Below are 13,259 nucleotides of genomic sequence, written 5' to 3'. Positions count from 1 at the left end.
GGCATGGCATGGATTCCATGTTGGGAAACTGTGAGTATGGGCTCAGGTGGCTTAGTGGTTAGCATGTTCACCTCACACCTCCAGGGTCGGGGTTCGATTCCCACCTCCACCTTGTGTGTGTGGAGTTTGCATGTTCTCCCCGTTCCTCGGGGGTTTCCTCCAGGTACTCCAGTTTCCTCCCCTGGTCCAAAGACATGCATGGTAGGTTGATTGGCATCTCTGGAAAATTGTCCCTAGTGTGTGATTGCATGAGTGAGTGTGTGTGCCCTGCGATGGGTTGGCACTCCGTCCAGGGTGTAGAAGATTGATGAATGAACATCATACGATTAACAACTCCTACAGTAACCACATTTTAGTTTGCAAATATTTACAACATTTACTACAATTAGTTTGCAAATATCCATGAAGCCAGTCAGAAAGTGTCTTATTACGGCTTCTTATACATGACAGTAGCAAGATTTCTGAAATCTGCGGTTGACAGCTCACTGATACTAAGCCCTTAGACCTCTAATCACTTCACAGTAGGAATGACCTTGTTCAAGTTTTCAGCACTTCAGCAGAAGTTGGATAACTGATCGAAAAGATATGATCAAAAGTCCCTGAAGAGCTCCGAAAAAAGATGTTTATTGATTTTGTTTCCAGTCTTTTTCGTCAGATCAAAGATCAGGTACTCGAACAGACGTTTGTTGCTATTTCTTTATCCTGACATCACTGCAACTTACACAATGACCAAAAATGCAATAGGATGCACCTATGCTGGAATTTTGTCCTTCTTGCCTGAAATTCTAAATATTTTTTAGTTTCTTTTAAATAATATATGAAATACTCATATGTCCAACACGTCCAACATTCAACAATTCAACAATTCATATGTGCTTTAGCAGAAAGATCGACAAGATAATTTATTACACTGTACATCTCAAAGTTTGAGTAATCCACAATATTCATGGTGTTCTGAATAAGAATGAGCTAAACAGATCATTTCACCACAATGAACCTTAAGCTTTATGAGGTGCAGTATTCAAGGGCCGGTAGTTTTTAATATCAACATCTGTCATGCCCTGCGATGGGTTGGCACTCCGTCCAGGGTGTATCCTGCCTTGATGCCCGATGACGCCTGAGATAGGCACAGGCTCCCCGTGACCCGAGGTAGTTCGGATAAGCGGTAGAAGATGAATGAATGAATGAATGAATGAATGAATGAATCTGTCATGTTAATAAAAACAACAAAAAATCTAAGATATTTAAATAATAAAATATAAGATATCAAATTATATATATATATATATATATATATATATATATATATATATATATATATATATATATATATATATATATATATAAAGTCTCTAATGTTTAACTGAAGATCGTTCCATCCATCTTCTCAGTCGCCATCTTCTTAATTCCTTTCTTAGTCAAATGGTCCTGATTCATAATCATTTTTATAACCTGGAATTATATTCACTTGTTTTGTTCACTAGGTCGATTAGACCATCGAAATACATCACAATTTGTTATTTGTACCGTTTATGATACTCCACACACTGAGAGATTTGCAGGGAATCAAAATGGCGGACAGTAGCATACACACATCTTAGTGAAGTCATTGAACACACGACTTAATACACAGAATGTACAGTAACCAAGTACAATTACTGAGGTAATTTACACCTCTATTTCTATTCACTTTCCAGTGTAAACTAACACCCATCTATTCCTATGCTATGCCCAGGGCTATGCTATGCCCAGGAGATTGGATTATTTCTAAATAGCACCACAGATGAGATGCTTTCTGGAAATGCTGACAGAATGATCACAGATCATTTCAATCCAATTCATGCTGAAAATGTCCATACACACATGCTATTAAGTCTTATCCATCATTCATGAACTTGCCTGAGTTTTTTGTTGTAGTTCACACTTTGTCCGGTAGGGGGACATATCGTCTGCCTCTCATTGATCCTTCATAGATTTTATGCAGCACTTCACAACTCACAATGCACTTGTATGTTACAGGAAATAGTTTAGAGATGAAATGAAATAATCTTGTCATTATTTCATTACAGCAACAGCACTAGTGTGTGTGAGAAAGTGTGTGTGTGTGTGTGTGTGTGTGTGTGTGTTTGTGTGTGTGTGTTTAAAATTAAATAGTAGTTTACTAACTGGCTTAGATTATTTTTTCTTGCATTCTTCCTACCCTCTTTTGTGCATTCATTAATTTTTTTACTGCTTCTTCAAAACAGGAAAAGAAACTGTTCTGTGAACAGACTGCTTAAGAAATAAACTAAAAGAGGAACAGTTTGCACAGTGAAACATCTGGTGTGTGTGTGTGTGTGTGTGTGTGTGTGTGTGACAGTGTAGGAAAGAGAATGACATAGAGACAAGAGGAAGTAGCAGAAGAGAGAGTCAGACTGTGGAAGACAGAGTGTCAAAGACCAAGGGCGTAGTCTGTAAAATACAATTTTCAAGTACCACAAACAAGGTAAGAGAAAAAACTGAGTTAAAAGGGAGGGACAGCAGGCTGAGAGTGTGCAAATCTGTGTGTGTGTGTGTGTGTGTCTGTGTGTGTTTGGTATTGTTGAAAGTAGGGGGAAATTATTTAGGCCTTGATTATCTCATGGCCAAGCACGTTCTCTTAGTACAAGTCAAATGGGGTTCATTTCAACACACTAAGAAAAGAATGAGCTTTGACTCGATCTAATACTTTAAATCTGATGATACTCTGTAAAACGTGCGTTGATCTTGTGGTTTTGATTTCTTTCCTGCAAAACATAACAAACGAGAAAACATTTAGCTTAGATGTTGTTTGTAGATTGAGTCAAGCTGAGACTTCTGTTTGAATATTATTTATTAAGTAGTGATTAAACAGATTATTAAGCAAATTGTACTACAGTATTAAACAAATTGTACTACAGTATTAAACAAATTGTACTACAGTATTAAACAAATTGTACTACAGTATTAAACAAATTGTACTACGAATGATTGCTCAGAAGGTGCTGATGCATTTTCTGTAATTCAAGTCACAGTTGTGTATTAATGAGCTCATAACTCAACTTCCAGGTTAGAGACACAGAGACTGGTGAAAGAGCCACTGTTTATAGATGCTGTAATGTAATAATAGAAATTAACATGTTTTTAAGGGCGTTCTTCGATATCAGGTCACATCACACCGACCATCGTTGAATATTTTCCTATACCAGCACTTCACATTGTGATTCAGTCCTTAAAAATGCTTTACTTTCTGTTTTGGTGTGTTTTCTGTGCTTTTCTTGCATGGTGATGCCTCTCAGCATGGCACTGTGGGATCTGTCCATCACAGTAGAGGAACTGGGACCAGAAGCACCACCTCTTAAAATCAACGTCACATCTGACCTCCATATCGGAGGTGTCATTCTTAAAATTGTGGACAAAACACGTGAGGATTATTTTAAAGCACATTTTTACAACAGAAATATGAGTTGTTGTTCTGCTGTCATGTCATGTTTTTAATCGGTCCAATTAATCGCTGAGCGTAATAGTGTCAACAGCGTGATACAGTCAGCTGCAGAATTATAAGTATTATAATTTGTAAATTTTCATCCATTTTCATGAAAGGTGCCAATAATTCTGGTGTTAACTAAAACTCGTGGCAGAAAAAGTCACTGCAGCTTGTTTTCATAATTCACCATTTTATACTCTTCTGCTTGTGGATGAAAGATTGAGTTCAAATCCAGGAAGCTTCTTTTATGCCTTAGATTAGATTCTTGCTTAAATCCAATTTTATGTAGATGTTTTTAATACACTGTGGGGCACTAAGACCTTTGTGTATTGTTCTTTGCTGTGCTGTAGAGATTAAGAAGGACTGGTCGGATCATGCGCTTTGGTGGGAGCAGAAGCAGCAGTGGTTGCTGAGGCCGACGTGGACGCTGGATAAGTACGGGATCCACGCTGATGCTCGTCTCTGCCTCACATCTCAGCACAAGCCCCTGAGGTTGTGCTTGCCCAATGGACTCACCCTCAGGCTCCCTGTTTGCTTCTCCGGCCCCATGTTCCGCAGTGTGATGGGCATCTGCAAGCTGCTCAGTAAGTGTGTTGGTGTGGATAAGGATGAACATGAAGTAAATTAAAAATACAGGGTTTTTCTCTTTTTTTTTCATTAGTATGCAGGACATCTCAGGTTTTCTTTTTCTCCTTTTTCTTCTCCTTATCGTTGCTGCAGATATTCGTCATCCAGAGGAGTTGTCACTTCTTAAGCCGACAGAAGAGAAGAAGAAAAAGAAGCAGAAGGGTGAGGAAGAGCAGGTGTATGACATCTCTTCTGCACCATTGCCTACAGGTATCTATCTATCTATCTATCTATCTATCTATCTATCTATCTATCTGTCTGTCTGTCTGTCTGTCTGTCTGTCTGTCTGTCTGTCTCTCTCTCTATCTATCTATCTATCTATCTATCTATCTATCTATCTATCTATCTATCTATCTGTCTGTCTGTCTGTCTGTCTGTCTGTCTCTCTGTCTGACTCTCTATCTGTCTGTCTGTCTGTCTCTATCTATCTATCTATCTATCTATCTATCTATCTATCTATCTATCTATCTATCTATCTATCTGTCTGTCTGTCTGTCTGTCTGTCTGTCTCTCTATCTATCTATCTATCTATCTATCTATCTATCTATCTATCTATCTATCTGTCTGTCTGTCTGTCTGTCTGTCTGTCTGTCTGTCTGTCTGTTTGTCTGTCTGCCTGCCTGTCTATCTATCTATCTATCTATCTATCTATCTATCTATCTATCTATCTATCTATCTATCTATCTATCTATCTATCTATCTGTTTGTCTGTCTGCCTGTCTGTCTGTCTGCCTGTCTGTCTGTCCGTTGGTCCATTGGTCCATTGGTCTGTCTATCTAAAGAGACATTAAAATGACGAATCAATAATCATTTTATCATTTTATTTTATGAAAACTTTTTTGACCAGCATAAATACATCTTTTTTTTATTTCGGTTGTTAAATCAAAATCTACTTATAAATAAAGTTTTGTACATTGAAATGAAAGCACTTGCTTGTCCCAGTTACATCTAGAAGAAAGCTACACAGTGCCAGCCATAAACAGTAAAAATACAAGACATCTAATGATCCTGAATAGCTTCTTATATTGCTGCTTTTTAAAATCGAATACTTTTAAAGTGGAGTTAGGGATTGCTACAGAAAACCTGTAGTGATCTCTGAAATCTGTCCTTGGGGTGTACAAACCTTTGCAGTCAGCTGTACAACCATCTCAGGATGCACACTATATCAAACCTTCTGCCAGATGGCTAACAACAACAGAAGACATTCAAAGCAGTCTGATCATTCACTTCAGACCTCAACATGTCTGTCTGCAGAACTGCTGCTCACTGGATACTTTCACTTATTTGATTATTCCACTGTTCTGTGTAAAATCTATAAACTGCTTTGTGTGAAAAATCCCAGCAGATCAGCAGTTCCTACATATTAAAACCAGTCCTATGACACTGACAACTACGTCATGGTCAAAGTCACTGATTGAGTGTTTGATGTGAATGTTAACTAAATCTCTCTGACATGTATCTAAATGATTATATGCACTGTGTTGTATTACTATATCACTCCTTGGCACTGTACCTTCGCTTCCTCAGCTCGACTCGACCGGTCCCACCATATCTCAGGGTTAGATGTAGGTATACATCAAGACTCATCTCTGTTTTGGCACAGAGGTGGTGGAATGAACTTCCTCTAAATGTCCGAACAGTCCGAGTCACTGGCTATCTTCAACGCCGGGTGAAGAACCTACCTGATCTTGCGACACTTAAACTAGCACTTCTTCCTCTTTATGTTTAGGTGTTTTAAAAAAAGCCCTGAACAGACTATTGTTAGTTTGAAGGTATCTTAAGTCTGTAACCTAGTGAACCAGTGTTAATGTATTTATCCATAGAGACTTAAAAGCACTTTTACATAACTACACAGATGTACAGTTGGTGAACAGGGTGGTCGGTGAGTGGCGAGAGAGAAAAAAGAGAGAGAGAGAATTCAGAGTGTAATGACATTATATAATAGTTATACATATTAATAATATATGTTATTACACATTTTTTTTAAATGAATTATCTTTAAAAGTTAACCCGTGTGTATTCTGCATGTATATACCGGTGTGTTTATGTAATAATTTTGACTACACACAAATTAAGTCCTTTATACTGAAGGGGAGGTGTTTAGAGCTGTGTGAAAGTGAACTGAATTTCTGTTTGTGACTTTGCAGGTTCTATTTTAAAGCTGGCCAACGGCATGCCTGTGTTCTTCGCTGAATCTCCTCAGGCAGAGGAAGTGTATAAGATGATTTCAGTAAGTCAGCCCGCTCCAGCCCCTGAGACCATCGCAAAAATGTACAGACCAAGCAGCAAGTTGGACAAAGCGCAGATTAACAGCAGGTTGGCAAAAAAATATAAAATAATGGATTTATGAAATCACACTTTCTAATATTTAGGTTTCAGTGTTGTACACATTGACATTGATGGTCCAAGCTATAGATAATAGCAAGCTAACACCAACCATGAACATTAAATAACACAAAATGTACAAGAGTGTGGAAAATGTACAACACAAAATGTAAAAAATGTTTTTAAAGTGATGTGACATACGGCTAAGTACGGTGACCCATACTCAGAATTCGTTCTCTGCATTTAAACCATCCAAAGTGCACAGCAGTGAACACACACACACACTGTGAACACACACCTGGAGAAGTGGGCAGCCATTTATGCTTCAACGCCGGGGGAGCAGCTGGGGGGGTTCGGTGCCTTGCTCAAGGGCACCTCAGTTGTGGTATTGCCGGCCCGAGACTCGAACCCACAACCTTAGGGTTAGGAGTCAAATTCTCTAACCATTAGGCCACGACTTCCCCTGTATTATTATTATTGGTTTTTTTTTTTTAAATGACTTTTTAAAAAAAGTTTTTTTGAATGACTCATTATACTTCTTAAACTCTTAGTGGAATAATTTCTAGTGATTTAAGTGTTGTTATATAAAATATGTCCTTTCCATTATGCATTGCACTAATTCTTCAAGAATCCAAGCATTCTACAATTACGGCATTTAGCAGATGCTTTTACCCAGATCTCATCTTATACGATTGAGCAATTGAGAGTTAAGGGCTTTGCTCAGAGGCCCAGCAGTGGTAGCTTGTTGGACCTGGGATTTAAATTCACAACCTTTTGATTGGTAGTCAAACAACTTATACACTAGGCCACAACCTTCACTTATCAGAATAAATGATGATGATGCAAATTCCTGAATGATGACGATGATGATGAAGTCAAGAGAACTGCTTGCAAGTTAAAAGCTTGAATTATCTTACCAACTTAGATCCTATGAATACATTGTGCCTATGAACTTGTCAGCACTTCATAGATTTAATTCTTTTTCTGATGGATATTTCCTCTGCTTTTTTTTAAAACTTTGTCATTCGTTCATCATTTTGATTATTAGCATAAACATCGTGCTGTCTTTCCCTTCTCAGGTGGCTCGATTCATCTCGTTCTCTCATGCAGCAGGGAGTCAAAGAAGACGAAAAACTACACTTGCGCTTCAAATACTACACTTTCTATGACTTGGCGCCGCAGGTGCTATTAAAAGAAAAACCAACCCTGTTTGAATGGCACTTTAAGCTTGTATTTTGGCTCGACAGCTCACGCTAATGACTGCTATTTCTGTGCGTGGTCTGTATTTCTGTATGCAGTTGGACGCTGTGCGTTTGACTCAACTGTATGAACAAGCCAGATGGGCCATTTTGCTGGAGGAGATCGACTGCACAGAGGAAGAAATGATGCTTTTTGCTGCCTTACAAGTAGGAGAAAAAAAATACAATTCCTCAAACTTTAATAGCGGGACGATTTTAAATCAGAGAATGGACTTTAAAATACACAATAATTATATGATCAGTCCAAACAATGACCGTACTGGGTGTGTTTGTGTGAACGCACATAGATATGATGTATAAGTAGTCTATGCTACTCCTCGTATGCTACACGTTTTATTTATGTTTGTTTATTGTTATTTGTGAGAGGATTTTACATGAACAGCTGGATCTTATTTTAAAACAGTCAACATTTTATAAAAGCTTATGCTTAGCTTACAATGATTATGTTTCTCAGTTTGGCACCGCTAAGTACAAAAGTACAGTAGAAGTAGAGTAGGAGATCATTGCTAAGTAATTAGCTACAGTGCTTTCATACACTACACATTTTTACCATCATGTCAGAGGAAATTTAGGAGGCTTATTTGCACTGTCAGTGTGACTTTAATGGATTTGTGTGTGTGTGTGTGTGTGTGTGTGTGTGTGTGTGTGTGTTTACTCGTCTAGTACCACATAGGGAAAGCTTCCCAGTCCGAGCAGTTGGTTGAGTCTTGTCCTGCCATGGATGACCTGGACTCGGCTCTGCAGTGTTTGGAGGTCAAGCTGGAAGTAGAAAGCAGTGCAGAAGAGATGCTGGTACATATAAACTACACCACTGCAATGGGTTTAACCCTTGTATGTTGTTCGGGTCTGTAGGACCCATATTCATAAACATCAATAGTTTTGAAAAACTTTGCTTCCTTGTAAATTTGTTGATTTTTTTTCCACTCATAACTTGATTAAATTTGATTTTCTTTTTTTATTACATTTCATTAAAAAACAACAAAAGACGAGTAGCACTTTAATTAAAAAATGTGATGTATTAAAGGTAAAGTGCAAATATTAACCATATATGCTGTTTATATTGCTTGTAATTGGGATGAAGTAAACATCTGTAGAGTATTTTAACCTAAAATTTTTGATTGTGTTGAATTAAAAAGCCAAAAATGCAGCGGGTCGACCAGACCCACGATCACTGGCTGAGTAACAAAAATACGAACAACATACAAGGGTTAAACGTGTGCATACATGAAATCGATGATATTATCAAATCAGTGGACAAGTGCTGTTATTTCCAATTAAATAAGCTAATTCAGTGTAATAAACCTGGCTAAAACAGTGTGGTGTGTTAAAGCAGCAGGTGTGAAACAGCACAAGATTGTACTTCGTTTGTCTCTTTTTAACAGAGGACTTCCTGTGTATTTCTTTGTCATGCTTGTTGCCGAGCGCTTGTTGATAAGCATCTAAAATTTAAAGCATTATCTTCAACCAGTACAGTTCAACATCTCTCACTGAAAGCCAACAGCGTCCTGGCTCATTTTATATCTTTGTAAAACGATAAGCGTTTTTCAACATGTTTAACTGTGAGTGTGAAAAGTGGGTCACCTTATTTATCAGATCTTTGTGTCCATGCAGGATACTATGACAGCACCAGAGCTGCACGACTATCTAAAGCTTTTCAGGTGAGATAAAGCCACGTTTTTAATTGGGGAACCATGTATCAGCTTCAACTACAGAGCACAGACGAATATGTGCATAAAAATGATTTAGTCATTATATAGTAATAATGATGATACATGCAGCAGAATTTCACGTGCATGGCATTAAAATACATAATAGACATTTTACAATTGACAATAATTGTTTAGTTGTTGTTCAGTTGTTACTCCTAAACTGTATTGTTTTTTAAGGTGTGTTGTTACAGGTGAGACAAATGTAAAGTCTAAACCATCTTGAGCATTTTTTACCCATTAATATCAAGCCTTGCCTATTAGACAGTATCATGCAGTGTTTGTTTTTCTCTAGACCAAAGAAACAGACGTTAAAGAAGTACAAGCAGTTTTGGTTTACCTTCAAGGACACGTCTATTTTGTACTATAAGAGTAAGGAGGAAAGCTGTAAAGAACCAATACAGCAGATGAACCTTAAAGGTAAGAGGTGTTTGTGATAGTAGACACACACACACACACACACACACACATTTCTCTTACTGTCTTTGTGAGCACCTTCCTCTGTGACCAGCCAAATGTCTCCACAAGGACAAAACTACAAGATATTCCTGTCTTGTCTGGTCAGGTGGTTGGTCAGTTGGTTTTTATGTATGCACGCATATAAATTCATACCCACATACATACACACAATCACACACACAAATGTGATATATATAGTGACATTGCAATGTACACTCTGAGATATAAGTCAACAATGGCAGTGTCTTGTGTAGAACACACACATACAAGCACCTTCATGGTTAAAACTGTAAGATTCTGGGGTGATTTGCTTCCCATCCTGATAAAGCCTCTTCCTTAGGATGTGAGGTGGCTCCTGATGTGAGCGTAGCTGCCCAGAAGTTCTGCATCAAACTGCTGGTTCCTGAACCGGAGGGCATGAACGAAGTCTATCTGCGCTGTGAAAACGTGAGTGTGACATTGTTCTACAAATGACTGTCTGTTCACTTTGTGCTGATGTATTACAAACCATAAGTGGAACATACTTGGATGGATGGATCACAAAATTCAGCAATAGTGTGGTATAAAACAGCTGAAGAGAGGAATTAAAAAAAAGCTGTTTTGGCATTATTTTAGTAAAACCAGACCAAAATATTTTTGCGGGAAAATCTGTCAGCAGAAAATCTGCTCATTATGAAAGTCTATATGGAAATGTTAAATAAATACAGAAGCTACCAGGAGCCTACTTCCTCGTGTTTAATATGTCAGCAAGCAAACCTGCTATGCTGATAGCATTTTCCACTTCTTGTAATAGCTACATTGTGTGTATCTCTGTGCAGGAGCAGCAGTACAGCAAATGGATGGCCGCGTGCCGTTTGGCATCTAAGGGAAAGACCCTGGCTGACAGCTCTTTCTCTAGTGAGGTCCAGAACATTCAGTCGTTCCTGGCCATGCAGAGGACCACGCCAGGAAACAAGACAGCCCCGAGCGATGAGAGCATCAACACACACAGCCTCGTCTCACCACGCTACCAGAAGAAGTACAAGCCCAAGCAGGTAACACAGCATAGTCTTTTTTGCATAGACTCATTGGTTTGTTTTTCATTGGGTACTTGTCACCATTTCAATTGCATTTTTTGCTTCCCTTCTTCACGTCCTACCTTTTTTTTGGATATTGAATTTGTTGACATTTTTTCTCGACCCTGTTTCTCTCTCTTTTTCTAGCTGACTCCTCGTATTCTGGAGGCCTATCAGAACGTGGCACAGCTCTCATTAACGGATGCTGTCCAGAAGTTTCTGCAGATCTGGCAAGCTTTGCCTGACTTTGGGCTCTCTTATTTTGTAGTCAGGTAAGCCAAGTCAAGAACCTCATTAGAGTTAAAACAAGAGGATGGAGTCAGTTTGGCAGTCTTCTTGTTTTTTTTTTTCTGCAGGTTTAAAGGGTGCCGTAAAGATGAGTTGCTGGGTATCGCCAATAACCGCCTGATCCGCATCGACCTCAGCATAGACGAAGTGGTGAAGACTTGGAGGTACAACACCATGAGACAGTGGAACGTTAACTGGGACATTAAACAGGTGCGCTGTTCTCTCGCCGACATCCTCAAAAGAAAGTTCTCTCCAAGTGTTTCTTTTTCTCACTATGTAATAAATCTCCACTCCCAAAAAAAGGCTTCACTCTTCACGTAACTCTTTGTTCTGTTTCAGGTCGCCATCGAGTTCAACGGCAACGTGAACGTGGCCTTCAGCTGCGTGACGGCAGATTGTAAGATCGTACACGAGTACATCGGCGGATACATCTTCATGTCCACGAGAAACCGGGAGCAAAATGAAATTCTGAACGAGGAGCTCTTTCACAAACTGACAGGAGGCCATGACGCTCTTTGAGAGAGTAAAACAGACACAGTAAAAATCGGAGACTTCAGATAACATCAAAGAAACTGCGTTCTTCCCTGGAAACAGGCCAACGCACGGCCTTAGTTTTAAAGCAAGGAAACATACACTGAGATTCATCATCTGCATCTAAAAGCTTTCTTTTTTTCTGACCCACTAATGCAGCAACACTATTGTTCCTTGTTTGGATATACAAGTTAATACCTGCAGAAAATATATATATATATTATTCTGTCTTTTTGAGGGTCACTTTTTTGTCATCGGTCCTGTAGCTGTTGAAATTAGTTATACTTAAATAAAACTAATAAAACTATAAACCTGGATCAGTTTCTATTTAGTAATATCCTGTCTCAAGATTAACATCTTCTTAAAGAAAAAAAAACAAAACAATAAAACTGTAGTCTAAAAAAAGTGATCGACACAAAAGATCAGTTAGAGTAAGTGAGATTTTTTCAGCTCTGAGTGAACGTGTGAACAGGAACATGCTGTGGTGAAAATGTTGTTTGTTCAGGAAACCACAACGCATAGCAGCACATCCAGGTGCATTAAAATAACACTGCGCCCCCTTGTGTGTTCGTGCAGAGATCATATTTATACTCGCCGGCCGACATCTATATACACGTACGTACGTCTATACGTCTTTATCCAATCACGAGGTAGCAGCAGTGAATGAAATCTTGCTCTGCAGGTTCCGTCCATGTGTTAGAATAATGAATACATATTAATTAAACCCTGATTGAAAGATTTTCCAGAACTTTTATCTGGACTTGTTTTTGATCGTTGGTTTGTCTTACTGATGCTGAATATTTTACGGGATACAAGTACTTGTGTTTTTTTTTTTACTTGTGAATAATTTTGCAAGCTATTATGGTTTCAAAAATATCTGTAGATTTACGATGATTTACATATAAAACACACGATATTTTTCATCCCAATTAAATCCATTTCAGTTCCAGGTCACATCAGTACAAGTTAAAGGAAATTATAGCGGTACGACGTGATGCTCGCCGAAGCAAACCACAGTTATTACACACTGAAGTTGATTATTTTCCAATAACCACGTCTCTTAAAGTGTGGATTAATTCATCCTACATCACAGCAGTAAAGAGCTCCATGTTGGTAATCTACCATAAACCCGTAGCCGTTAATTCTAACGAGTTCTTAAACGTAACTCGTTTTTTGACTGTACTGTTGATCGTACTCTTTCAAACAGACGAACTACACGAAGAGAATTCCCGAAAACATTTTCAACAAACAGATTGTTTTACTTGGCAACAGATACGTTCGTCTGAGAAACTAAAAGCTTGCGCTGTGTCAATGCCAGTAAGGAAGTGTATTAAACAAACTCAGTATGTGATCAGTAACATATGTTATTGGGAAGAAACAAACAAAACAGAGATGTTGAACAACCCATTTCAAGTACTTCAATTTACTAAATAGTTATAGAGCTGCAATAGTCAGTTGTTTTTTTTTTTAATTCCTTAGTTCTTCAAATAACTATGTAATGTATATAGAATATCATATTTAAAGA

General features: G+C 38.3%; 1 protein-coding gene across 1 annotated transcript; it reads left to right on the top strand.

Annotated features, from left to right (window-relative positions):
- The first annotated feature begins 2,335 nt into the window (after positions 1-2,335).
- On the top strand, positions 2,336-12,045 carry im:7154036 (fermitin family homolog 3). The gene is made up of 15 exons (XM_060863191.1): positions 2,336-2,485; positions 3,297-3,421; positions 3,835-4,068; positions 4,205-4,321; positions 6,259-6,427; positions 7,516-7,618; positions 7,735-7,842; positions 8,359-8,487; positions 9,307-9,353; positions 9,697-9,821; positions 10,201-10,307; positions 10,679-10,894; positions 11,063-11,187; positions 11,272-11,413; positions 11,543-12,045. The coding sequence occupies exons 2-15, from the start codon at positions 3,298-3,300 to the stop codon at positions 11,720-11,722; spliced, it is 1,926 nt and encodes a 641-aa protein (XP_060719174.1). The 5' UTR covers positions 2,336-2,485; position 3,297; the 3' UTR covers positions 11,723-12,045.
- The last annotated feature ends 1,214 nt before the right edge of the window (positions 12,046-13,259 follow it).

This window comes from Tachysurus vachellii, chromosome 26 (genome assembly GCF_030014155.1).
Source record: "Tachysurus vachellii isolate PV-2020 chromosome 26, HZAU_Pvac_v1, whole genome shotgun sequence".
NCBI lineage: Eukaryota > Metazoa > Chordata > Actinopteri > Siluriformes > Bagridae > Tachysurus > Tachysurus vachellii.
The sequence above is the reverse complement of the archived record's forward strand: the minus strand, read 5'-3'. Positions and strand labels throughout refer to the sequence as shown.

Coding starts and splice junctions, on each gene's coding strand:
- im:7154036 (XM_060863191.1), top strand. CDS start 3,298: ATGGCACTGTGGGATCTGTCCATCACAGTAGAGGAACTGGGACCAGAA. Junction 7,619..7,734: donor TCTATGACTTGGCGCCGCAG/GTGCTATTAAAA, acceptor TTCTGTATGCAG/TTGGACGCTGTGCGTTTGAC. Junction 7,843..8,358: donor TGCTTTTTGCTGCCTTACAA/GTAGGAGAAAAA, acceptor TTACTCGTCTAG/TACCACATAGGGAAAGCTTC.